The following is a 25,220-nucleotide window of genomic DNA, read 5'->3' as shown; positions in this document are numbered from 1 at the left end:
CTCCGGCCCTACTTATAGCGGGGTCGGCAGCGCCCGCCGCCTCTCCCGCTGTGCTCCTGCCGGGCCGCGCCATGCGGTCCGGGCAGCGCCCGCCCCGCGCACGGCGTCTGCCCGCCGAGCGGCCGCGGAGCCCAGCGGCGGCGGGAGGCGGCAGCGCAGCTGTGCCCCGGCTGCCGTGAGGAGGTGGGTCCGGGACTGTGGCCCCCGGCTGTGGAAGCCGGCTGAGCTCCCTTGGGCCGTTCCCCGCCCCGGGGTGGCCCCTGTCCCGTGATGAGTCTCACTGCTGTTCACATCCTGAGCACGCCATGATTACTGCCCTTGAGCTGAGGACAGGCGGCACCGCGGCCCCCGTGCTGCCGGCGCTGCGCCGGGCTCCCCCCGCTCCCGGCGCCCCTAACCAGTCTCCCTCTTCCCCAGGCCCGATGGCTGCTCCCGCCCGAGGGACGCGGAGGACACGCGCGGAAGGAGGCGGCCGCACATCCCCATACACACTCTCCCATCACCACCGCCCCCCGGTTCCCGTGCGGAAGGCGCGGCCCCGCCGCCGCCGCCCGGAAGCCGCGGGGCGCGCCCGGAAGGCGGTGGCGGCCGGGAGGCGGTGCCGGGGCTGCCACGTTGGAGCGGTCTGGGGACGGGTGAGCGCCGGGGACGCCGATGTGAGGGCAGGGACGGTGAAATCCTCTGTTTCTCTGCTGTTTTCCTCCGGCTCCTGTCGGAAACGGGGCGAGGGTGGCGGTCCCGCTGGCCGCGCGGGGTGCCCCGAGGCGAGGGAGCCCTGGGAATGAAATGGGAGCCAGGAACGAGCCGCTGAGTGTTCGGCTTCCCGGGGCTGGGTTGGTTTCGTGAGTTAAGGCACAAAGCTGCTGTAGGGTGCTTGCTGCTGTGAGAAGAGGGTTTTTCACAGCTGTTGAAGCTTTGCCCACGTTTTCCTGTGTTAGGTTCAGCAGCCGTCAGTTTCCGCTGCGTGTCAATGTTACTCTGCTAATGGAGAGGCATTCCTTCCCTCCGCCGGGTGCCCTCTGGAGGGGATGGCTTGGCTGTCTGTCTGAGGGATATCTTTAGAAAAATGGTCCCTCTGGCTGCTTCTGCCGAGTCCTAAAGTGGCTTCTGTATCCGTGGCAGTGCAGTCTCACCATGCACCATTTAAGCATCACTTGTCTTGGTCTTACTTTTCAGCAAAATGAAGCTGAAGGAAGTAGACCGTACTGCCATGCAGGCATGGAGCCCTGCCCAGCAGCACCCCATTTACCTGGCTACAGGTGAGTTTTTGGGCAGCACGTGCTAGCAGACCTCGGGCTCTGTTTGGTGGCTGCCATGAAGGGGTTATTGAAAGCTGTAGGAGATACTCTGTGTCCTGAGGGCTGGAGTGCAGTATATGTTGTGGGGTTTTGAGCTGAGTTCTTGCATTGTGCTGATAAAAACATGCTTTGCATTCTGCGAGTAACAGTGAGAACCCTTGTCTTTCTGCCAGGGAAAGGTGACACCAATCCTAAGTACTAGTCACTTGTGGCTCCTTTGTCACTTTAACTGCGTTCTGTGCATCATCAGGGAGGTACTTGCCCAAATATTTTCCTGCTCATATTCTTTAAGAAACATCCAAAGAAAGAGCCATGGGGAGGAAAGTTGTGTGGAACTGCATCTAAGTAATAAAAACAGAAGCCTGAGTCCATCTCAGGATCGTTTTTGAAAGGATGATGTTTTTGTTCCCCTCCTTGTGCTGCATTTGCAGTTACTGCTCTGTGTATCATGGCTCTCTCACTGCCAGGTGTGCTTCCTTGCAGGTACATCAGCTCAGCAGCTGGATGCAACCTTCAGTACAAGTGCTTCTCTAGAAATATTTGAGTTGGACTTAGCAGACCCTTCACTGGATATGAAGAGCTGTGCCACATTCTCCTCCTCACACAGGTAGGCAGTGTTGTAAGGGAAAAGTACAGTGTGTGGAACTGTTATGTGTGGTATGTGTAGAGATGTCACTTCATGTGGTTTCACTGCACTTGTTGAGGAGAGAAGCAGTTCAGCACTGAAAGATGAAGGCAAGTGTGTGCAGTTGATGCTGTGGGACAGTGATGTTGGACTGTAAGAAAGTAGCTCATGCTTTGACATAAACAGAAAATTTTTGACTATATGTGTGGAGCCTTTATCTTTGGAAGCCTCTGGGATTCACAAGAAAACAGAAGAACATGTGAAATTTTGGTGGCAACTTTTCATATTGCATCATCCTGTTTGTATTTAGGCATTTCAGGGGGACTCCTGTAGCATAACTAACTTGGGTTATGTTGTGTGTGTTCCGACAGCTGGGAAGCCAATTTTCTGGCTGCACAGCTCTACTTAGTTCCTCACCATGTGCTTATCCAGATAAATATTGTTAGCATCAGAGTATCCAGTTTCCATCTCAGCAGCACTCACAGCAGCTCCCTGGCAGAACTGAAACAGCCACAATCCCTTTTTAAATGCCCTGCTCTGTGAGCAGAGCTGATGTCAATATGTCCTACTGACCTGCTCAGAGCAGGAGGCAGTGCTGGATCTTGAGTTTCGTTGTTCTACCTTGTTTTAACTGTGAGTGAAATTTGTCAAGACTTGTCATTTGCATTCTGAATTTCTAGAAGCACTCCTTATAGCCAGGATGCAGTGCTCCTTGGAAAGTACCTCCCTTGACCAGCAACACGAGAATTTGACTTTGCCCCAGAAAATGTATTAAAAATGAGGTTGAGGGTTGTTTGTTTGTTTCCAATTAAAGATTAGATAGCAATGTATACGTCAGGCTGTATTTTGGTTTTCAGCAAATGAAAATGTCCAGGTGATTATACCCACAAAAGATAAATCCTTAATTGCCCTCCAAGCAAAGTTTTGCACTGCTTTTATAGAACCATACTTTATCTTGGAAAGAGTAAAGGGCAAAAGGAAAGTAATTGCACTGTTAATTTTTGGGGTTTGTTCCTCATTGTTTCCTTCCTTCATTTTGGGTTGTTTTAAGTCCTGTTCAGTCTTGGTGGTGATGCCTGGACAGCCCTGTCAGCTACTTCATTTCTGGTAAACTTGCATAGTTAGGTGCAGAAGCATAACAATCATACCCAGGAATGGGTCTGTCTGATATCACAAACCAATTTCCATTTGTAGCAGCATTCTTCCATGAACCCCTTCTGTAATCTCAATACTGGGAGCCTGAACACTTGGCTGTTATGGTATTTCTCACCCAGCATATGCTCTTTGGGTAGCTTTCTGCAGTCTCCATCTTACCATGCTAAAGTTGGTGTGATTTAAATAAATTACTTGAAGATTGCCCAGAGGTAACAAATGGATGAGCAACATTACAGTGAATGCTAAGGTATCTCCTTGCCACTTTCCAGTCAATGTGGGTTTGCTTTCTGCTTGCATAAGAGCTGGTAAGTAGTTGTGTAATTTTATGCAGAACATACTCATTCTTTGCATGGCTAAGTGCACAGGAATGCTGTTTTGCTTATGCAGGAAGTTAATTGACTTGAAGAGAATTTGGGTATTTACAGATGGGCACAATAGTGTTCTTAATTTCTGGAAGTATGTTTGATTCCTATTGAGTTAGCCTGAAAATAGGCTGTGGTCCAGGAGATGTGTCTGTGAGTGATGCTGAGTCCCTGGTATGGCAGACAAAACACTTGCACATCCAAAAGCATAGATACAGAAAAGCATATGGAATTTTTCTACTTCCACCTGTTTTTTTTCTGTATGAAACTGCTCACAGATAGAGGTTTTTCTCAGGCTGTGGCTGGATGGGCTTACAGCCCTTACTTTGATGACTGCTTTTGTTGTTGGGAGCACTTACTCAATTTTGGAGCCAGGAGATTGGAGATGTTATCAGTTTGTGGGTTATTGGTTGTGCACATTGAGCAGAATTGGGACATGCTTTCTTGATGGAAAGGGTTGTGCTGAGACTCATCCTTAGGGAGAAATGCAGGCAGTGCTTTTCTCTCATTCTAGCTGGGGTGAATGGTTCTAAGACTTGGGGCCCTCTGTGTCTTACAGGTACCACAAGCTGATCTGGGGCCCTCACAGCATGACCTCAGGGGACAGAGTGTCTGGAGTCCTGATTGCTGGGGGTGAAAATGGAAATGTCATCTTGTATGACTCAGCCAAAATCATAGATGGAGAGGCTGAAGTAATAATAGCCCAGAAAGACAAGCACACGGGACCAGTGAGAGCGCTCGATGTCAACATGTTCCAGGTTGGTTTTTCTGCTGTTTCTCTTAACATACCATCAGTAGAGGAGTGGCCTATCTTAACTTGCAACCTCAGATGTTTCTGCTGCTTTCCCTCCCCTGGAAAGCATGAACTATAGTTGGTGTTTGAGTGTCTGTTTGTATTCAGTAGGAAACACCTGTCCCATTACTGGCATTTCAGGATGGGGAATGAAAGTGCTTGAGGTGTCTGCTTCATTCTTTCCCCTCATCAGTTTACCTTGTCAATTTAGTTGATCTTTTTAGCTCTCCTTATATGTCAAGTAGAGGTGCTCTTCAGTGTGGTTTTAGTCAGTTTCTTCTTTTAGCTTCTGTGCATTGTGCCAGTTACACAGGAAGGAATTATGTGCTCTCATTCATGTTTCTGGTGAGATCAGTTTTCAGGTCTCTTTTTTGGCAATTGGGTAGAATCCACCTTCAAGGCCCCTTTCCTAAGAGGAGACAGCAAGGAAACACAGCCATGTGGCCTCTTGAGCAGAACGGCTCTCAAAAACAGCAATCCTTCCCACATGACCAATGAACATATACTTCCTTCTAGATACAGTGTGTTGATTTTTCCTTGTTGCCACTAACTGTGTGAGAATTCAGTTGGATTTGTTTCCTAAATAACGCTTCTCTCCCTGCACACTTGCCTCCAGCAATGCTGTACTGTGTTCATTGTGATCTCTCTGAATCACTTCCCTGTCCTTTTCTGCCTGTTCGGGACTCAGGACTTGCCTGTCATCAGCCACAAAATGTGACCAAAGGGCGCTTGGTGACATTGGCTCGTGTTGCCCTGCCTGGACTTTTGCATCCCAGGTGCAGGAGTGCTTTGGATGGCTGCACTCACTGTGGGGGCAGGGCAGGAGTGCCACGCTGTCCAGAGCAAAGCTCTGTGGTGGCCATAACTGCAGCACAGCTTCCTTCCCTGCCCTGTCACTATTTTCCCTGTCTCTTTTCCTATACCCTGAGCTGACAGGGGAAATTCGCAGAGTCCTGCAGATCTGATGCCTCCCAGCAGCTAAGACTGGGAAAGCTGATGCTGAAATACTCTTTAATGCCTATTAATATTTCTTACAGACTAATCTGGTAGCCTCTGGTGCTAATGAGTCTGAAATCTATATCTGGGACTTGAACAACTTTGCTACACCAATGACACCAGGAGTGAAGACACAGGTACCAGATTTGTGTTTATAAAATTCTCCAGAGCAGACTCATGAAAAAGATGCATGGTAGTTAAGTGACAGCTGATTGAAATTTGCAGTTTTAAAGCAGTCTCAAGAGCATGGAGGAGGGGAAGCCTCTTGAAGTCAAACTTGGGTTGTAGCTGCATACAAGGGTGACTGGATGCTGCTGCTTTTGTAGCCCCTGGAGAGCAGTGTCTTGGCTGTGCGTGCAAGTGTGCACAGGTCCATGCAATGAGCAGTGTGCTCAGCTTCCCCTGCAGCAACCCTGGATGTGCTATCTTTATCCATGACAGACGTGCAGTTTTGGCTTGCTGCACAAGCCAGTCATGTCTTCATGTTGCAATTTTTTATTAAGAAATTGTATTTGGCCAGGGAAATCTTTAAAAAATGTTGCATTTTATCAAGCAACAAGCAGAGTTTCTCAGGTTACACTCCTTTGCAAATGCCATAACCATAACATGTCTTTTAGTCTTCCTCTGCACGTTTCAGTACATGCACAAATCTGAAGATGGTGAAAGGACACAGAGAAAAATAGGAGAAAGATAAAAAGCAGCTACTGAAAAGTCAGATGATGAAGCAGTAGGTTTTGCAGTTACCTTGGTGAGTTTCAGGGAGTGGTTTAATTGCTATACTCGAGGTTCAGTGTTTAGCCTGTGTTTCTTAAAGATGATCTATGGGGAAAAACAATAGTCTTTTGTGCTTTTTGCCTTGTGAAGGAAATGGAAGAATGGGAGGAAGTTGTTTCAATGCAAGTACACTTCTGTTGCTGTTACAAAATTCCACAGAAGTTCACGGTTACTGAAAAATGGTTTTATTACTGCATTATAATTTGGAGACAAAAAAGTGTGCAAATGGAACGAGATGTAATCTTCAATTTAAAGATTTTTAGTTTAAACTCTGGGGTTTAGTTGCTTTGGTTCAAGTAATTTATTAACATGCAGGCATTTGAGAGGATACCTTAGAGATCCCTGTAAAAGACTTTTTATGTCTAATAGCGATTTGTTAGGCTGGGATATCCTTTAGTCCATACGTATAATGGTAACTAGAAATAATAGGGCAGCAGGAGCTGGGTTAATAATGCTTTAAATTTTTGGTCTAAAAATAAGAATTGGGGGGGACATGAAAAAAAAAACATGGAATTTCTTCAGGCAAACCTTTTTTTTTCTTTTTTTTTTTTTTTTGCTAAATAAAAACCTAATAGTCCAAGACAAAAGAGCAGTTCATATGTCTGGATAGACTTTCATGGAGTAAGTTGCTGTTCTTGAAGACAGTTTTGCTTAGTCTTATTTTAATAATTAATGTGTAGTACTGTAAAGGAGAAAGTAACTTCCCAGAGAAATTCTAGCAGCTTATAAATCAGTGTTTTCAGGTGTCGTACACTACAGCATGCATAGAAAGGAAGCCAGAACACACCCAGTACACGGGGCACTCACCTTGCAGATCTGTCACTTAGCAAGTGCTGGAAATAGCGGGGTTTGAGCAGGCAGAGCGGCGGGGTTGTGACGGGCTGTTGTGTGTGTGCTGCAGCCTCTGGAGGACATCAGCTGCATTGCATGGAACAGGCAAGTGCAGCACATCCTGGCCTCCGCCAGCCCCAGCGGCCGGGCCACCGTCTGGGACCTCAGGAAGAACGAGCCCATCATCAAAGTCAGTGACCACAACAACAGGGTGAGTTCTGCAGCTGCTGGGTGCTTGCACAGAGGTGTAGGGATGGCTCATGGCACCCCTTCTTACGTGACAGAGATACTGGTGCCCGGCCCAGTTTGCTCTTGGGAGTATATATATGTAAGAGGGGTTGTCAGCATTATAAACTAAAATAACCAGATGCAGACTGAAGCAAGGCAAGGCACTCAGGTGTCCTGTCAGAGTGATGACTGAATTTTAAAGCACTTACTGATATGTTTGGGGCTACCACAGAAGGATTTTATTGATTTTGCCATAGAGAAGTGTGGCATTGAACAGGTTATGTGGGTGCTGCCTCCTATAGTTACAACCACCATGCCACCCCTTTAGGCAGTGTAAATGCAAAAAAGAGCCTGTTCAATTTGTGGACATATTTGTATCATTTTCTATTTTAAATAGAATATTGCTGTAAAAAACTCCAGAGGTACAGCAAGAGTTAAAAATTAAACTTAGAAGTGGGTGGTTGGGAAGTAGCTCTTTCCTCACTGTATTATTATTTTGATAAACTGTGTAACTTTGTGTTTTCTGTGTTTGTTGCCTGACATAACAGCAGCACAGTAGGTTGTCTTTATCATGTGATGGTAGTCCTGTGATACAATGCTTCATTACTCTCCTGAGAGTAATGAAGCATTCTCTGCCTGATGTTGGCTTTTATTAAAATAGCAATAAAAATAATAGAGGAAATGGTTTATATGGTGAGCTTTAGTCTTTTCTCACATTAAAACCTAGGACTGTGGAAAAGGCAGCACAGTGTAATCTCTCTGAGAGGACCTTGGGAAACTTAAGTGCACATCTTCTCATTCACAGGAATAAGGAGAATTTCCCAGTCTGAACACAGTCAGCAATACTGTCTGGAAACACAGCTGCAAATTCCCTTGCAGCGGTGTTTTACCGTGCACACAGACATATTTGGGCTAGTTTTCTTTTCCCTTTAGTGCTGCTCAGTTATGTGTGATTCTTTGGCCTGATGTCTCCCTCAGATGCACTGCTCAGGCTTGGCGTGGCACCCTGAAGTTGCCACCCAGATGGTTTTGGCTTCAGAGGATGATAGGCTGCCTGTTATTCAGATGTGGGACCTAAGATTTGCCTCCTCACCACTTCGTGTTCTAGAAAGTCACACAAGGTATGAGTGTTACATAGTGTGGTGTGCTCCGTGGTATTTGCACTGTGGTGACTGTCCCAGTTTGTACACCTCACTTCTGCTGTTCCCTGGGGATGAAGGCTTCCTTGGTGTTGGCAATCTCAGCAGCAGCCATGCTGTAATGCTGGCTTGCTGGCCAGCCAGCCCTGTGCCATGAAAGATTTGTGTTTTTGGAGCTTGGTACTCTGAAGGAAGTAGGCCCCAAAAATAAACAAATAAACCCACCAGGCTCCTGAAACAATAAAGCTAATAGTTTGTTTCTAAGTTTTTTAAGAAGAGGAACCTAAGGGAAAAAAAATGAGTAGTAGTTGATTTTGGCTGAATAGCATACTGGAGGTGCATGTAGGCACATCCTCATGTGGGTTTGCACAGTTTCTGTGTCCCTATAAATGCATTCAGTTTCGGTATAGTGGATGATTTTGTTAAATTCTTGTCCCTCCTCCATTGTTGGTGAAACTTTCCTTATTGATCAAATCCAATGATTGATTTAAGAAAGGAGAAGAGAGTTGTGGCTTCTGCCAAAACTGCTGCCAGTGGGTGCTGCTGACTTGAATGTCTTGCTAATGAAAAGCTGAAAAACTTCCTAGTCACTGACCTTACCTATGGGTTTGCACACTGGATATTAGTGATACTGCAGGCAAACAAACCATATGGTTACTGATGCCCAGGTTCTCCCATATGACTGTTGCATTTAATTTTCAGATACAATGGCTGCATCTTTATAACCTTTCATGCAGAAAATAGAAAACATCTATTTCAACAAAATGAGGGCTGATAACATTGAAAAATTCCTCCTCCTGTAAGAGGAAGGAGTGGAGAGAGAATTTTGATGTGGAGTGCTGAGCTTCTTAATATGCTTTGTTTACCACCATTTTGCATTAAGCTTTTTTTTGTTGTTGTGGCTTTTCATGCAGGGGTATATTGGCCATTGCTTGGAGTCTGGCAGATCCAGAGCTGCTACTTAGCTGTGGGAAGGATGCTAAAATTCTCTGCTCCAACCCTAACACGGGCGAGGTATTGTATGCATACCACTTTTAAAAACTCAGAAATGTCTGTTCAGAGGGGACAGATGCAAAGCACATGTTCCTGTGCTTGCATTCCTAGGAATGATGCTTCTGGGGAATGTTGCCCTCTATCCTGTTTGCTATATGTGTCTTCTGAGCTTGTTGTGGTGGTGCAGGATTCCTTCCTGGTATTGTCAATATTACGCATTTGTCCTTGTAGCTTCTCTCTTACTGAGTAGTGATGTCCCTGTTCATTATAAGAGATGGAAATGGTTGCACTTCAATTAAGTATATGCTTCCTATTCTTTTATCTTGGGTCCAGTCTGGCTGGATCATTGTTGCAATAGCCTTTTTCCTTCTATAAGAACTTTTTCCAGTCAGGAGGGTTTCTGCAGGTTGCCATAGTTGTAGCAGATCAGTGAGAGCTACTGAGATGTGTTCCCACTCTGCCCTTTTGGGCCTAGGAATACCTTTCAAAGAGAATGCAGATCTGTTTTTCAGACAGTGTTTGTCCCTAGACCAGGAGAAAAGCTTCAGATACACTGGAGGACTCCTTGCAATAATGGGAAATAATTATATTATAATAGTGGACAATAGTTTTGGAGTGGGAAATGTTTCTAAAATTCAGATATGAGCCCAAAAGTGCAAAAGCTGTACAGTGTTAGATGAGCTGGATCCTGTGCTGTTATGAAGTTTTTACGTGTAGTTGAACAATGCTGCATGTTTTTATTAAAAATAAAAATTAGTTCCATGGGAGACAGCATTTTGCTGACAGCTAGCACTTTGTTTTTTGTGTCTCTCCTGGTTTGTGGTTAAATATCTGCTGTAAGGGGAGTTTGTCTGTTCCAGGGCACAAAAGGCTATCTGTCCAGGGTGCAGGTTTTATCCTTTTCAGTTTTCCTATGAAAACAGACTTCCTCCATATAGCGTGTGAGGATAAATCAGCTCTGAATAAGCTAGCATGAATGTCAGTGGGACAGCACAGTCATACCCCACCTGCATAGTTTGTCCTGTGAGGATCAAACAGAAGATTTAATGGGAGAAGAAGGAGATGAAGCAGTGGTGTGTGATGTTCTCCTGTTTGGAAATGATGAGGGTTTGCCCATTGTCAGTGCATATGGTGATGTGGAAGCTGCTGGGGAGCAGGGAGAGCAGACCAGCCTCAGGGCACATGGGAAGATTGTTGCTACTGGGCCGTGTGCTCCATGAAAGCTCTGATTTGTTTGGCTTGGTTTTGCTCTCCAGGTGCTGTACGAGCTGCCCACCAACACCCAGTGGTGCTTTGACATCCAGTGGTGCCCAAGGAACCCTGCTGTGCTGTCTGCAGCCTCCTTTGACGGGCGCATCAGTGTCTACTCCATCATGGGCGGCAGCGCCGATGGCCTGAGGCAGAAGCAAGTTGACCAGGTGCTGAAAATTGTTCAAAATAGGGACAGAAAGGGGGGTGGGGAACAAAATATGGGAAGTCTTCAGTGGCTGCCTGCAGCCCTGCTTGCCAGGAGTACCACTTCAGTGCACAAATAAATTTTTAGTTTACTAGAGTAATATAATTTCTGCTTTTTCCCCTTTGTGTTATCAAAGCTCTCCTCGTCTTTTGGGAACCTTGATCCATTTGGCACGGGCCAGCCCCTGCCTCCCCTGCAGCTTCCCCAGCAGACTGCCCCACAGAGTGTGGTGATGCCTCTGAAGAAACCACCCAAGTGGATCCGGCGACCCATGGGAGCGTCCTTCTCGGTAAGGAGGAGACAGGGGTGGGCAGGGCTGGCCTGGCAGGTAGGGAGAGAGTGCTGGCACCTGCTAAACTCCTTAGGAAAGGTAGAGTTCACTGTGGGGCTCCACCTTGGGCAATCTTCCTCTTTGTTACCATAATGAGAGATGCTTGGGGCAGCTTCCAGACAGAGTACTGGGGACAGCAAAAGCCTGACCAAAATGCTTGGGACAAGAAACGCTGCTGAGAGACATTTGTTTGTGTCTTGGCATTAGGGCTTCACTGTTGTTTCTGTGCAGTGCTTGCTTTAGAGTAAATAAATATACACTGGGGGGAATGAGACCAAACTGGGCAAGTATCTGAGACTTCATAGCTCCAAACTGCACTCATGTGAATCAATATGGTGGAGATCACTCAGGTTAGCTTGGATCAAGGTAACAGAAGTTGCTGTAGCAGCACAAGGGTGGGTTCCTCCATGGCTGGTTGATTTGCAGAGGAGCCAGCTGAGGGGATGGCAAGCTCAGCTTTTTTGTTCCTTGGTTCCACTTTTGGCTTACTTTCTAAACCCACAGGCCATTTATTTGGAAACTTCTGGAGACTGTAGCCTGTCCATTTGAATTTGATTTCTCTGCTGCAATTTTCAGCATCGTATATCTGTTTATTCATCATCTGATGCACAAATTAAATGCAATTTTCTCCTGTCAAAGAGATGTTGCCTAGCCACTGACTGATGTGTTATTTTATGATGTTGTTTATTCCCTTATTTGTCCTGGTTTCCTAGGAGTCAGGTGTAAGTCTTTTCCCTGACTAGACTTTTTTCCAATGCAGGTTTTACTGGACTCGCCTGTGTAAATTCACTTTGAGTTATAGAATGACATAATATAAGCCTCTCCTAATTATTTTCTTGTTTTGATTTTACCTCTTCAAATGTTGTCACAACTTACTGCCTATCTCTCAGTAGAGTTTCAACTGCTAAGCAGCCTGGCAAGAGCAGGGTAGACATCATGCTTGAGCATTTACTTAATGATGTAGAGTAAAAGTTTCTTTGGCAACTGCATTGCAATATCATGAGATACTCCACTGTTGCTGGTCTCAGTTTCTGGTCTGTCTTTTGTCTGAGAAAAAACCAGCTACAGGAATGGTTCTGCTTACAGATCTTATTAAATGTGAACCTACTTATCCAACAATCTCCTTACTTGCATAGAAGTATGGGATGGAGGGGAAACAAATAAGTGAGCAGATGTCAGGAGTGTTCAATTATTGGACAATAATTATATATATGTTACATAAAATACATTTTCATACATGCTCCCCTGCTGTATACTTGTATTTTCACATACTGTATGTGTGCTTCAATTCCAGTTTGGAGGCAAGCTGGTGACATTTGAGAATTCCAAGCCTCCGCAGCAGCCGGGCATGGAGCAGCAGCAGCAGCATCCCCATGTCTACGTGAGCCAGGTTGTCACAGAGAAGGAATTCCTGGCCCGCTCAAACCAGCTGCAGGAGGCTGTGCAGTCCCAGGGCTTTGTCAGCTACTGCCAGAAGAAAATCGACATGGCCCTGGCTGACTTTGAGAGGAATGTGTGGGCCTTCTTAAAGGTAACAGGGTGACAGCCCGTCAGGAGTGCCAGGAGGTGGTTCCTTCTGCACATTTAGCCGAAGGGGTGCTGGGAGCTAAAAGCTGCAGGCTGTGGGAATAGTGCCCATAAGCCATGGCACTGCAGGAGGCCCACCAGAAGAAGGAGGGTCCTCAGGACCAGGGGTGTTTGTGGGGTTTGTGAGGAATCGTGGCAAAGTAAAGGTGTGGGTGAGGGTATCCCATGGTTTTTGATATTCCCCATCAGCACACATATGTACAGGGAGCTGATGAGAAGCATTAAAGCTTTGGGATAGCTTTAGATGGGCTTTCACTGCTCACACTAAGCATTTAGAGGTTTCCAAGTGAAGCAGATAAAGAGATTGTTCACCTAAAATAACCAGGTGGAAGCCTTGCCCACCTGCTCAGGTGCCCAAGTCACTGAAGATTTTTGCATTTCTCATTATTGCCTTCAGTCTACTCAGAGTAAACTGACTGGGTAAAGTCAGTTTACTGGTGAGTAAGTCTCACTGGGTCATTTTGTGCCAGTCAGGGAGAAAATGAAAAATTGTGAATTGCAAAATAGTCTTTAACTTTTTAAAGGTGAACTTTGAAGAAGATTCACGTGTTAGATACCTCGAGCTCTTAGGATACCGGAAGGATGATCTGAGGAAGAAGGTAAATGTGCGATATATGAGATAAGTAACTTTTGAATTTCAGAATTTAATTTCAGAATTCTTACTGAAAACAGTTTGCTCTGTTGGGTTTTCTCATTAGTTGTGTCTTCTTGCAATATGGATGTTCAGTGGAAATGCCAGAGCAGGCAGCAGACTTCAGAGGTGTGTCTGCATCTGGCTGTCCATTGTTGATATGAAATTCCCACTCATGAAGAAACTTTGATATTTACTGGTTCAGGCTATTCATGTAACTTTGCTATGTGACATCCTTCTACTCGAGCATTGTGGAATGGGATCTGCTTTTAGGCTTTCTGGTAGAAGAATATGTAAGCAGTTTTCATTAACTAGACATGGACAGTCTTTATCTGTGGGAGATACCATTCATTTTTGAAAGTAAAACAAGCCCAAAGGTCAAACGTGGTTATATTTGGAAAAGCAAAATTTGGATTACCAGGAAGCAATTTGCACATCTTTATAGACCTTTCTTCCTAGCTGGAAGACTTTTACTCAGTGTTACAGGGAATTACCTGCTGTGCCTTTTGGCTCTATTGCTTTCAGTTGTTTACCCAGGAACTATCTGGTATTTCTTTAGTTCTGTTTCAGTGGATTTTAACATTTGACTCATTTTCATTATATCAAACTAATGTTTTATTTTCAAAGATTGGCTCCATTAAAGTGTATTGTCCTCACAAATTAAATGCCTTTCAGGGCAAAATTAATATGATTATGGAAAAAAAATCATGGTTTTGATAACAGTTTGTCCTCAGCTTTTAAATATTCGTGCAATATTCGGGCAAGCACAGTAAGGGTAATCCTGTTTTTGAAAAGCAGGTCTCAGTCAGAAAATCCAGTTGAAATTTAGTAGTGGTTCTGCAGAGTGGCCTCATGAGATTAAACCCCACTGCTTGCTTTTGCTCTGGTTTTATATGCCCTGTGCATGTGGAGAAGCTGGGAAAATGGGCACAGCTGAACTGGGTGGCTTGGAATGCTGGGCCTATCCCATTATTTCAATATTTAGGAAACAGATGGGAAGAGCTTCAGGGTCCTGTTTTTATGTAGCTGTTTTCTGAAAATGTTCCACAAAGGTGACTCCATGTGTTTTTCAGTGTCAATAAGCAGCACAATACAGCCCATCTAAAAGTCTGTGATACCCAGATGAAATTGGTAGCATTAGGAAAGTAAAAACATGGATCACAGATTGCAGCTTCTTGTAATAAGCTGTTAAGAACGTGGGATGGATGGGTTATATTCTTAAAACCTGTGATTCTCATGGAAGCCAAGTCCCGGATTTCTCATTTTTATTGTAAACCAGTGATTAAAAAAGAAAGAGAAAACTGTCTCCAGCAATCTGAGCTCAGCTCTTTACACAAACCAGTCTACAAGGGTAGAATAAAGCCTACAATACAAAAAGCGGTAGATAATTTTAGGAGCAATGTGAAACCCAGACTCCCTGATGCTGAAATAATATAGAAACTCTGTACATAAAATTGCTGGTTTTGAGAGCCCTAATTGAATCTGGAGTCATGTTTTGCTTTGCAAAGCAGTAGAAGCTGGGCATTTTAACTCTTTTTTTTTTTTTTTTTACCTTGGAAAACCCTAGCCCACAACCAAGTGCCTGATGTCAGGAACCCACAGCTTCCTGACAGGCTTTCTGTTGCACAAGGATTGTCACTGCTTTATTTTCCCTGACCAGAGCAGACAGAGGATTTTGTCCTTCATGTTCTGATACTGCTTTTATTCCTGTGGTTTCCAGCACCTCTAGTGAGGTTTGAGGCCCTTGAGTTGACAATTAAAGGTTTAAATGTGTAGGGTAGCTGTTGTTTCCATCAGAGCTTGGGGTGCAGGTACCTTAGCAGTAAATCCATCACCAGGCTGGAAAAGGAAATGGCTTTAGTTTCATGTTAAAATGTTTAATTTCATGTTAACTGTTGTGCAAGCAATGTAGTGGCTACATGTGCCAGTTTTGCAATCTGAGAATTTGGTGCTTCTTTAAAAGGGTACTTACTTAAATATTTGTTGTTTTCTAGATCACATCTGCTCTGAATAAAGAAGGTCTTCCAGATGGTGTCTTGGGAGAGGTAAGCAAACACATATATGTAACTCTGTGGTTAATTTCATAATGCCATGGTAATTTTTAAAGTAAGAATCATTTTTCTTTCCATTTGATAGTTGTTCCAAAGTAAGTCACAAATAATCCAGCATGTGGCAAGTTTCTACATTCAGTAGGATGAAGGTGTTATTTAAAAAAAAACTTCTTTTGCACTCAGATGTTCCCATCCTTTTCCAGTGAAGGGCTCTCAGTCACAGATTTTAATAAGAGATCTTATTGGCACCTGATTTCTAGAACAGCACCTTCATCAGGCTTTAAAGAAAGCAGGACTGAGAGTGTGGTCCTGTAACTTTTCTTACAAGAGTGGTAACTACAGTTCAGGCACTGCCCACACTGTAATTGCAGTGGTCTGAGTCTGCAGCAGGATTGCAGTGCTTTTGTGCCACAGACAGCTGAGAGTCTTCTGTAGCTGCCTCATGGGCAAAAAAAAACTTTTGTTGCATGTTTTGAGGCAGCTAAGATGAAAACAGCGCAAGATACTGTGTAATGACAAGAGAGCAAGGAAATAGGGCCTCTACCCTGTTTGTGAGGCTCAAGCATATATTGCCAATGCGTTTCTGTGGTTTTCGGTCTGATTCTAACTGTTGGTTGGTGGAAAGGTGACTGTACTCTGCAATGCAAAGTATTTCTGCCTCTTGCTGGTGGATTTTTATGACATCTTCTCTCTGCTGAAGGCTCCTACAGAATCTGATGGATCTGTGCCAAATGAGGGGGATGAAGGCCAGACTACAGAGGAACAGTTCTTGGGAGAGGTATCTGTTGCCCTCTAGACTAAACCTGCTGACCTCCCCTGTGTTTACTTTTTTCCTTTTAACAGCATTTCATTTTCTTGGCTTTTCCTGCTGCTGAGGATATACAGAAATTTAAAAAATTATTTATAATGGTGAAACTGGACTCTTGCTGAGTTTTTTTTATTTCATCTTCTTCAGGCAGTATGTTCAGCCATGTTTATTGCAGGCAGTTTGTGCTCAACCATGTCATCATTTGGGATCTTACACACTATTTGAATAGCATTGTTTTCAGTCCTGTGTTTTACATATGAGGACAGGTCTCTAATTAGCACTAAGGACCCAGCCTCTGCCTTGTGAAGTGTCACTAGCACTGAAGATAGTGTATTGCTGTGTGAACAGGCCAACTTCATTCTTCCCCATTCCCTCAGTCTCCCTTTTGGATTAGAATTTGGCTGTGTTTCCTGTGCTTGGTGCCTGTCTGCAGCTCTCTGTGGAGATGAGGACAGGGTTTAAGGCTCATGCATGTTGGGGTGGTGCACTTGACTCCACATAACAAACAGCCTGTTAAAGGCACTGAAACCAGGATGCTCTCCTTGGGTTAGGTGCTTGATTGCTCATTAGTTTAGACTCTGTAGTGGCAGATGTCTGCGTGTCTGACAGTGTAAGGGTTTTGCTGTATGCAGTCATGAAGATATTGGATATCTCATCACAAATGTCTCTTCTAGGAGAGAATTCACAGCCAAACATGACCTTAGCCTACCTAAATATTTGTGAGTCTGGCCTGAAGCCGCTGGTGATGCATCAGGGCATGCTGTCACATACATAAAGGAACTGGACGGGCACATTATTCCTGTGGTAGTCACAACATGCTCTCAAACTGATACCAGACACACATCCAGAGTTATCTGACAACAAAACCATTTTCCAGATGCTGTGTCTTTTTCACAAGCCAAACATAAAGTTTGTTTCAGACTTGCTTCCCCCTCCAAATTAATGTCTTTGGTCTGCTGTGTCCTTCAGTTTAGCTGAACAAGCAGGGTGTTCCTGAACTCCCTTCATGTACTGGAGCAATGGCTTGTGACAGAGGAGGTGGATGGTGGGTCAGGTTCTGCACTCTGCTTAGCCTGTGCTGTGAAAAGGGGTGGTGAAAAGAGACTTCTATTTTGATGCTATTTTTTATTATTGAAATGTTTTGTTTGAAATCTCAAAATCCAGGTACTCACACAAAGTGGTCTCTGTCTTAATATTCTGGGGGAGTTTTGCAGAAAAAGCAACCTCTATCTACTCAACATTCCTGTCCTGAGTGCTACATTGGACTTCTGTGTTGAAAAATTAAGCTTGTGTTCATGTGTAATTTGCTTAATTAAACTGGGGTGTACATCTAGGGCAGAGAGTTTCTAGGATGAGCTGAAATTTGAAGTGGAGCAGAGTGGAACCTAGGTAGCATTAATGGTAGACTGTTCTTGGTAGGGGTTAAGGCTGAAAGAGAAGGAAAGAAAAGGATTCTGATTTTCTCATTGTAGCTGTAGCTTTGCTCGGAGCAGGTTGTGTGTATATGGCTACAGATGTAAGTTGGTACCCAGGATCCAGGTGTCTGGCTGCTGGTACTTGTGAGATAAAGGAACTTTAATTGGTAAAGGAAAGAAAAGCAAGGCATTAATTCACTGCTTCCCATGAGCAGGCAGATTTGCATCCCTAAGAAAGCTGAGCTCCATCATATGTAACAGTGACTTGAGAAGAAAAACGCCATCACTGCAAACATCCCCCTCCTTCTTCCTCCAGCTTTATATTATGCTGAGCATGATGTTATGTGGCCTGGAATGTCCCTTATTGGGCCTGGAATATCCCCTGAGTCAGTTTGGGATCAGCTGTCCTGGTTATGTCTCATCCCAACTTCCCATGCACTCCCCACTCTCTCACCAGAGGTGCCGTAGGAGAAGCAGAGAAGGCCTTGGTGCTGTGCAAGTGCTGCTCAGCAAAAGCAGCAATATCTCTGTATTATCAACACTGTTTCCAGGACAAATCACACAGCCCCATACTGTCTGCTGTGAAGAAAAGTAGCTTTACCTCTGCCCAAACTGGCACACAGGGATAACCTTCCCTTCTAAGTTAGTGGTCTCTGAGTTGACTGGTAGTCTGAAATTCTAAATTTAACTTGGAGTGCAAGAGCCATATGGTTTTAAAAGGTGTGTATTTTCTAAGTGTTTACATAATCTCAGAGTTATGTTTTGCTTTCTCTTAGACGCTGAAGGACCATAAAAAAGAAACTGAAGATTTGGGATCTGCAAAGACAACATTTAACATTTCTGTTAGTGGAGGTACAAAAAACCCTTGATTTTATTGTATGTACTGTTATTTTTAAGTACTGCTGTTGATACTGGTGTTCCAGTGAGAAGGCAAATTCTGCACAGATTGTGAAGGATTGTAATTACTTGCCTCTAACTGCATTCTCATGCAGTCTCAAGGCACTTGAAGATATAACTTTTTGAAGGAAGGAAGGAAGTTATACAGCACTCGTGTACCCCATTGCTGTCATGCAGCTCTGAGTGATAAAAGGAGTTACGCTCGGTCAGGCATGAAGTGCTGTTTCTACAGGAACTCCCTGGGGATCTTGAATAACAAAAAGCCACTGACCCCTGTCGAGGTTTGACTTTTTATGGCACTATTCAGATAGTTGTTTTAGGGGCCTCTTAGAACTCTAGGAGCTTGCTCTGTCACAAGGTAAGTAATGCTTGACAGTGCCCTTTGGCATGGCTGTGCCCCATGTGTGTTTGAGGCTGGAGGGGAAGGTGAGCACCCCTGTAAGTACCCAGCTAGGAGCAGGCTGGTTTGCAGAGACCTGTGCCAGCCTTGTACAGTCAGACAGTGTCACCTGCTGCTGCATCTCTCAGTGGCTTTTGTGGCAGCATTTGGAAGTGCACCCCTGTCTCGTTGCAGATGTGGATGGGCTGATCACACAGGCTCTGCTGACAGGGAACTTTGAAAGTGCAGTGGATCTGTGCCTGCACGACAACCGCATGGCTGATGCCATCATCCTGGCCATCGCCGGCGGGCAGGAGCTGCTCTCCCGGACGCAGGAGAAGTACTTTGCCAAGATGCAGAGCAAAATCACCAGGGTATGTGCTTGCAGGTCAGAAGTAACATGCTCACATGCCTTTGGCAACTCCTTTTTTCACCTTAAAAAGTTTTCTTGCCATTTAATAGGTTTTTTTCTAGCAGATGTTAGTAAGTGTTCAAGTCAGTAAGATCTTGGAGCAGAAGGATTTTTGTTACTCTTTTTTAATGCATTGATAAGGGGAGAAGAGGCACACCACCTGAATATCAGTACACAGGAGTATTCTTTATCCCATCTCCAGTGTCTCTGAGTTGCATATACGCTAATAGATTGTCAACAATAAAGACAAGTGCCTTAAGAAGGGCACATTTCAGTCTGCTATTCTGTCAGTTTTTTCACACATGACCCATGCTCAGGGCCAGCAGCATTATGTTGATTTCTGCCCGTGATCAGTCTTGACAGATTTTGCTGATGCTTTGTTTTACTGCTTGCTCAGAAGAGAGAGCAGAGTATGCCCAGGGTAGATTAATCACCCTTTGTCTAGGAGACAATGTGTTATGGCCAACTGGTTATTGTTATTTTCAGCTTTTTGCAATGCTAGGGGTTGCAGATGCTGGATGTGCAAATCTTTCTTTTTTACTATCAATATGAGAAAGTAGTGACAGGAGGTTGAAACAGAAGTGGCTTTAAAACAAGAGTTGGTTTAGCAAGGGTGGCAGCTTTTACAGGAATTTCTTCACTGTAGTTCATCCTTTGGAAAATGGTATTTTTATGAAGAGCTGACCAGTTACCTTGTACCTATGCTGACAAGTAAACATTGACCTTGTAGTTAGGATGTTGCATTTGTTGTTCAGGTGTGTTTTTTCTCTTCTGGTCCCAAACTGCACACATACTGCTTGTTCATCTTTTTCTGAGCTTGAAGTCTTGGCATGAGAAGGGCTTTGTTCACTCTAGAGCAGCACAATTGCCAAGTCTGTCTTTTGTCCAAAGCAAAATAACTGGAGGTAGTTTTAGAAGGGAGAAACTGGAGTTTCATTCTGAGGGCTCTGCAGAGGCAGCCAGTGTAGGGTTACTACAGCCAGCTCAGTAATTATATTGCTGCCAACTTGCTGCTTTCTTTATGCAGCCTTTTCAACTGCCCCTTGCTGGTCAGCTAGACACTGAGAGCTTAAAGCCGAATGAAACAGTTTGACAAACAAAATTCATACATCTCCCTGGGCATTGTGTAGAAGACTTTATAGCTAAATACTTGGTAGGTTATCTTTGCAAAAATAGTGCTGAAAACAAGCTGCCAACAGCTTGTAGAGATTTGTGTATTCTTTTCTTGTTTATTTTTTTAGCAAAAATAATTGGCTGCTGTGCTCTCTGAGCTTGTTTTGTGATTTTTTTTCCTTTTTAAGTAAGATGTGCTCTTGTGCAGCTGTTGAACTGCAATGCAGTACCTGCTGTGACCCTGGAGGCAGTGGGAATGAATACACTGGAGCAGATCCAAAGATCCAAATTATCCTGTGTATTATACAGAGGAAATCTTAACAAATCCTAACTATGATCTCTCTCCTTCTCTAGCTCATCACTGCAGTTGTGACAAAGAACTGGAAAGAGATTGTGCAGTCTTGTGACCTGCAGAATTGGAGAGAGGCATTGGCTGCTGTGCTCACTTATGCCAGGCCAGATGAGTTTACAGCCCTTTGTGGTAAGGACACTTCACAGGCTGGATAATTCTGGAGCAGCAGCATGGCTTTGCTCACAGTTCCTTGGCCAGTTGCTTCAGCAGTGGTGGGGAGAGATACCCAGAGTGATTTACCAGCATCTTTCTTCTTATTTTATCTAGATCTCCTGGGTAGCAGGCTGGAGAATGAGGGGGACAGCGTTCTACAGACACAAGCTTGCCTCTGTTACATTTGTGCTGGCAACGTGGATAAACTTGTTGCTTGTTGGACCAAAGTTCAGGATGGAAACAGCCCCTTGTCCCTTCAGGTTGGTGATCCTTTTAAGAATTATGTTGGTAATAACAGGCTGAAATCATTTGGTCCTCAAATCGAATTACCTAGTGTAGAGCTTTGCTGTCTGATGCATCAGGATGCAAGCCTTTCCTTTCTGGAAAAATAACATACAAATATGATACTGGAAAATGTGTTGGAAGTACAGCGGCCCTTGTGCTTGCCTTGTTGTTTGAGTGCTAATACACTGTGGTATTAGTACCGCATTAGTACTGCAATTGTTTTACACAAGAAGTGTATTAGTACCACATTAGTGATACTAATACACTTCTTGTGTAAAACAATTGTAGTACTTAGTGTTTTGGTAAAGAAGGGTCTTTCAGTGCTTGCATCTTTTGTGGATAGGAAATACTTGAACTTTTTTACTTTTGGAAGGTCAGGAGAAGAAATCAACAGAGTTAGATTTAAATCTGGAGAGGCAGTTGTAGGAAGGTTCTCACGAGAATTTTCCCTAGGGGTTTACGAAGTTTGCTTTCCAGCAGTGAAATACATTGCTTATAGTAGATACCTTGAGGGAATAAGGTTGATGAGTGGAATGAAGCAGTAATGGAATAATTTATTTTATAATACAATGTTAGTTTCTTCCATGTGTTTATGGCCTTTGAAGAACCAGTTTTAGAAAGTACTTACTTGACAATACTGTGAGACTCTTTAGTTAATTGAAGGAACTGATGTGTATCTGAGTTTTGCTTCATGTCATTAACTCTCTGAATTATCAAAATAATTTGATTTTTGAGGGCTTTATTTACAGATTTACCTTCAGTTTAAATTTGCATTTTGATTGCACAGCTTTGGTCTCTCAGGCTGTAAAATTGGAAAATATTGTTGAAGTCCTAATTTAGTGGCTTGTTTACTATGATTGTGGCAATAGAAGCTGTTGCTTTGCGGTTTTTTTCACTTGTCTTTTTTGAAGTGCTGATTTATAGGGATAAGCAAACAGAAAACAACCTTTATTAGTAATGTATGGTTAAAATCTTTTTGTGGTACCCTCTCATTAGATCCCTTGTAAGATTTTTAAAAGGGCTTTAATTTTGGAAAATGAATATTTTTTGTATCCTTCAGTATAAATACAGTAAGAAAAACATAAGAAAACCTAACAGAAAATGTTCCTATAATTTAGGACTAGAAGGAAACCCAACCAAGACCAGCTCTGGTACTGGGGAATGTGCAAGGAAGGCAAGATATAGAGTATTTCTGGTGAATATCAGGAAAACCATTTTGCTGTAACAACCAGGAAACTACAGATAACTCTTCCAAGGGAGTTTTTAGATCCTTTTAAGATGGATAAGAACTGTCTTAATAAAACCCTGTAAATGGATGTGCAGCAGTAATAGTGACAGGTGTGATGTTGTCTGTTTTCTCTGAGGCTGTTGCCAGATAATTTTATGAAAGTATCCACTTGATGGAGATGCTCAGTGCTGACAGAGCCCTGAAATCCTGCTGGTAAAAGCAGTTCTTTTGAACTCTTCTGGCTCTGCTGTTAGAAGCTGCTTGGTGGGTGGCTGCTGTTCCATCCTCTGGGAGCAGCTGTGCCTTTGGTGCTGATGTGGCTGTTTGGGAAACCTGCACTTGGCTTGCACTCCCCACTGGGTGAGAGGGGTCCTGCCAGGGACAGTCTTAAGCCAGGGCCTACTTCACTTTGTTATTCTCACTTGTGGGTGGGTTTTTCCCCTCCTGATCTTCCAGGATTTAATAGAGAAAGTCGTGATCCTACGCAAAGCCGTGCAGCTCACGCAGGCTGTGGACCCGAACGCCATGGGTACCCTTTTGGCTGAGAAGATGAGCCAATATGCCAACCTCCTGGCTGCTCAGGGAAGCCTGGCTGCAGCACTCACCTTCCTCCCTGCCAACACCAACCAGGTATGGGGCCTTGAGGTTCTTTGCTCCCTCTCTGTCTGTGAGCAGGTGTGCTTCAGGCAGAGCTCTGGCACAGTCCAGCATCAGAACTGCCACTTGACGTGTGCCTCGGAATGTGACAGTCAGGCTGTTCCACTCACCCTGCACTGGCCTTGCTGAGCTGGCAGGCAGCAAACTTCTGCTCCCTCTTGGTTTCACACCCTTGTGCCTGCAGCCAATGACTGCCAAAGGGTGTCCCTCCTGCAAGCCAGATAAGGCAGATGAAATTACATTAACATTTAGTTGTTCTCTTCTGACTTCCCATCTTCCATCAGCTGATATTTGTAGACAGCTAGTTTGAGAATGAGGCAGTTGTAAGGCAGTTCCAATGGCCTCATGCAGAAAAGACTTATTCCAATGAAATAAAGCAGGCTCAGAGAGAGCTCATCAGTGAGTGGCCACTCAGCCTCTTGGTGTGATGCACTGGGTGCCAGGCAGTGCATCTCAGCTCCCTTCACTGTCCTTTTCTGATTGCAGCCAAACATCGTGCAGCTACGGGACAGGCTGTGCAGAGCCCAGGGGGAGCTCCCAGTGGGACAGGATGGCCTCAAGGGACAATATGAGAGAGAACCCATGCCCAAAGGGCGAGCTGGCCCCGTGGCTGGACGGATGCAGGCGCCCCAGGCTCCAGCCCAGCAGTATTACCAGCAGGTAAATGGCCTTTGGCAATAAGGGAGGGACATGGTGCTTGAGTTTTGCAGAGTGATGGATGTAATAATTTTTTTCCTTTCTCTTGATCTGTGGCTGTGTGACCATCCTCTACTGAGAGCCTTGTGGTGAAGGTCATTGGTGCTTCCTTTCAGTCAGTACAGATGCCTCATTTATTCCTCACCTGGAAACATCCTTTAAACACCTTGTCAAGTAGCCTGCTTCTGAAGACTAGGTGTTTCCCCCTTTGTTTGAAAATGTGCTTCAGTGCCAAGAACAGTTGTGTGGGAGAGCACTGCAGGAGTTCTGTGTGCTACCTCTCACAGTCCCTGATGTTGTCCCATCCCTGCAAGCCTTGGAGCTTGCTCATGCTGCTCTCCAATCTCCTTTGGGGCAGATTATTCCCACCCCTAGCTCTGATTTTGGCTGCAGAAGTTGCTAAGCACTGGTTATAGCAAACTGAGGGCATTTTTCTGCAGCTGTGGATCCAGCCTGATGTGAAAACACCTTCCCAGCCAGGTGTAAGAGGGTGTGGGCTGGTGGGGAGGCTGAGAGTGTCTGCTACAAGAAAGACCAGGTGAGTATGAGACATAAGGGAGCTGTGCAGGGAGGAAGAGAAGAAATAGGGAAGGGAAATTCTCTGGTTTTACCTCTAACCTGAGGATGACACTGCAGCAGAACACACTGGCCATCAGGGCAGTGTGGTGTGTTGGGCAGCCCTGGCTGTGTGTATGCTTAGAGAGCACTGCCAGGACTCTTAATCCCTCAGCACAGCACTGCAGTTCATCTGGCCCCCCTCTAAAGGTGCTCTGGGCTTTTCTGAGAGCAGAGCTTTTTTAGGGCTGTGGCTGTTCTCCTTAGGCAGAGATTGGCACAAGCAGAGGTATCTGTTTGTGCTGCCTCCAAGCACTGCCTGCCAGAAAAACCAGGGCAGGAAGAAAGAAGGGATGAAAGGTTGGGGAGGGAATTGGGCATTTTTGATGTCAGCAGTAGTGTGTCTCTGCCTTCTCTCCAGGGTATTAGCATGGTAGATTGCAGAAGAGACAAAGCCTTCATCCAGGATTTACCTTGCTAACCCCATTGCATATGATTTTAAATGCATCCTCATTAATAATCAAGTCTACTCTGCTGTCTGTGTCTTTGGCTTTCTTCCTTGTAACCAATGAGTTGCCTTGAGAAGTGAAGCTCTGTGTGTCCTGTTTGGCTCTGGAGAATAGCAGCTTTCCTCTATATGTTGAGATATGAGCAATGCTTTTTTAAACCAGAGTTCCCTCTTTCTCCCACTGTTTCTGAAATGTCTCAAGCAGTTATTTCAGCAAGCCTTGCTCATTAATTAAAGCCTGGGTGTATCATAACCCCATGAGTTCACTGGGAGTTACAACCCCAGTGTTCATCCTCAGCACGAGGGGTTTGAAGGGGGCAGGTATCAGTCAGAAAGGTTCCCAGCTGATGAACCAGAATGGAGAGAAATTACATGTTTGTGTATTAGGATGCTTGCTTTGTATAGGACTTGTTCAAGCTTGAGGCAGCCTTTGTTTAACTGCTGTCCCAAACAGGAACATGTTCTTAACACTTGGATTCCTTTCAGCATAGTTTTGTTGAACCCTCTTTTTC

General features: G+C 44.6%; 1 protein-coding gene across 15 annotated transcripts in view; it reads left to right on the top strand.

Annotated features, from left to right (window-relative positions):
• The first annotated feature begins 583 nt into the window (after window positions 1-583).
• SEC31A (SEC31 homolog A, COPII component) overlaps window positions 584-25,220 on the top strand; it is a 38,948-nt gene continuing 14,311 nt past the window's right edge. For 11 of the 15 annotated variants that reach the window (XM_021549216.4, XM_085578171.1, XM_021549217.4 and 8 more), the window contains exons 1-20: window positions 584-635; window positions 1,177-1,259; window positions 1,782-1,905; window positions 4,000-4,198; window positions 5,271-5,366; window positions 6,905-7,045; window positions 8,041-8,183; window positions 9,116-9,215; window positions 10,451-10,612; window positions 10,787-10,939; window positions 12,276-12,512; window positions 13,093-13,167; window positions 15,194-15,244; window positions 15,951-16,028; window positions 18,250-18,325; window positions 18,945-19,123; window positions 20,629-20,755; window positions 20,894-21,039; window positions 22,749-22,922; window positions 23,436-23,609. In XM_021549216.4, coding sequence (XP_021404891.3) covers window positions 1,181-1,259; window positions 1,782-1,905; window positions 4,000-4,198; window positions 5,271-5,366; window positions 6,905-7,045; window positions 8,041-8,183; window positions 9,116-9,215; window positions 10,451-10,612; window positions 10,787-10,939; window positions 12,276-12,512; window positions 13,093-13,167; window positions 15,194-15,244; window positions 15,951-16,028; window positions 18,250-18,325; window positions 18,945-19,123; window positions 20,629-20,755; window positions 20,894-21,039; window positions 22,749-22,922; window positions 23,436-23,609 — 2,514 coding nt within the window. In that variant the 5' untranslated portion in view covers window positions 584-635; window positions 1,177-1,180. Of the gene's footprint in view, window positions 657-1,176; window positions 1,260-1,781; window positions 1,906-3,999; window positions 4,199-5,270; window positions 5,367-6,904; window positions 7,046-8,040; window positions 8,184-9,115; window positions 9,216-10,450; window positions 10,613-10,786; window positions 10,940-12,275; window positions 12,513-13,092; window positions 13,168-15,193; window positions 15,245-15,950; window positions 16,029-18,249; window positions 18,326-18,944; window positions 19,124-20,628; window positions 20,756-20,893; window positions 21,040-22,748; window positions 22,923-23,435; window positions 23,610-25,220 lie in introns of all 15 variants that reach the window. The other 4 variants (XM_085578167.1, XM_085578172.1, XM_085578168.1 and 1 more) reach the window with 1 other exon arrangement.

Source organism: Lonchura striata, chromosome 4 (assembly GCF_050655825.1).
Source record: "Lonchura striata isolate lonStrDom1 chromosome 4, ASM5065582v1, whole genome shotgun sequence".
NCBI classification, from domain to species: Eukaryota; Metazoa; Chordata; class Aves; order Passeriformes; family Estrildidae; genus Lonchura; species Lonchura striata.
This window is presented reverse-complemented; position numbering and strand designations above follow the sequence as displayed.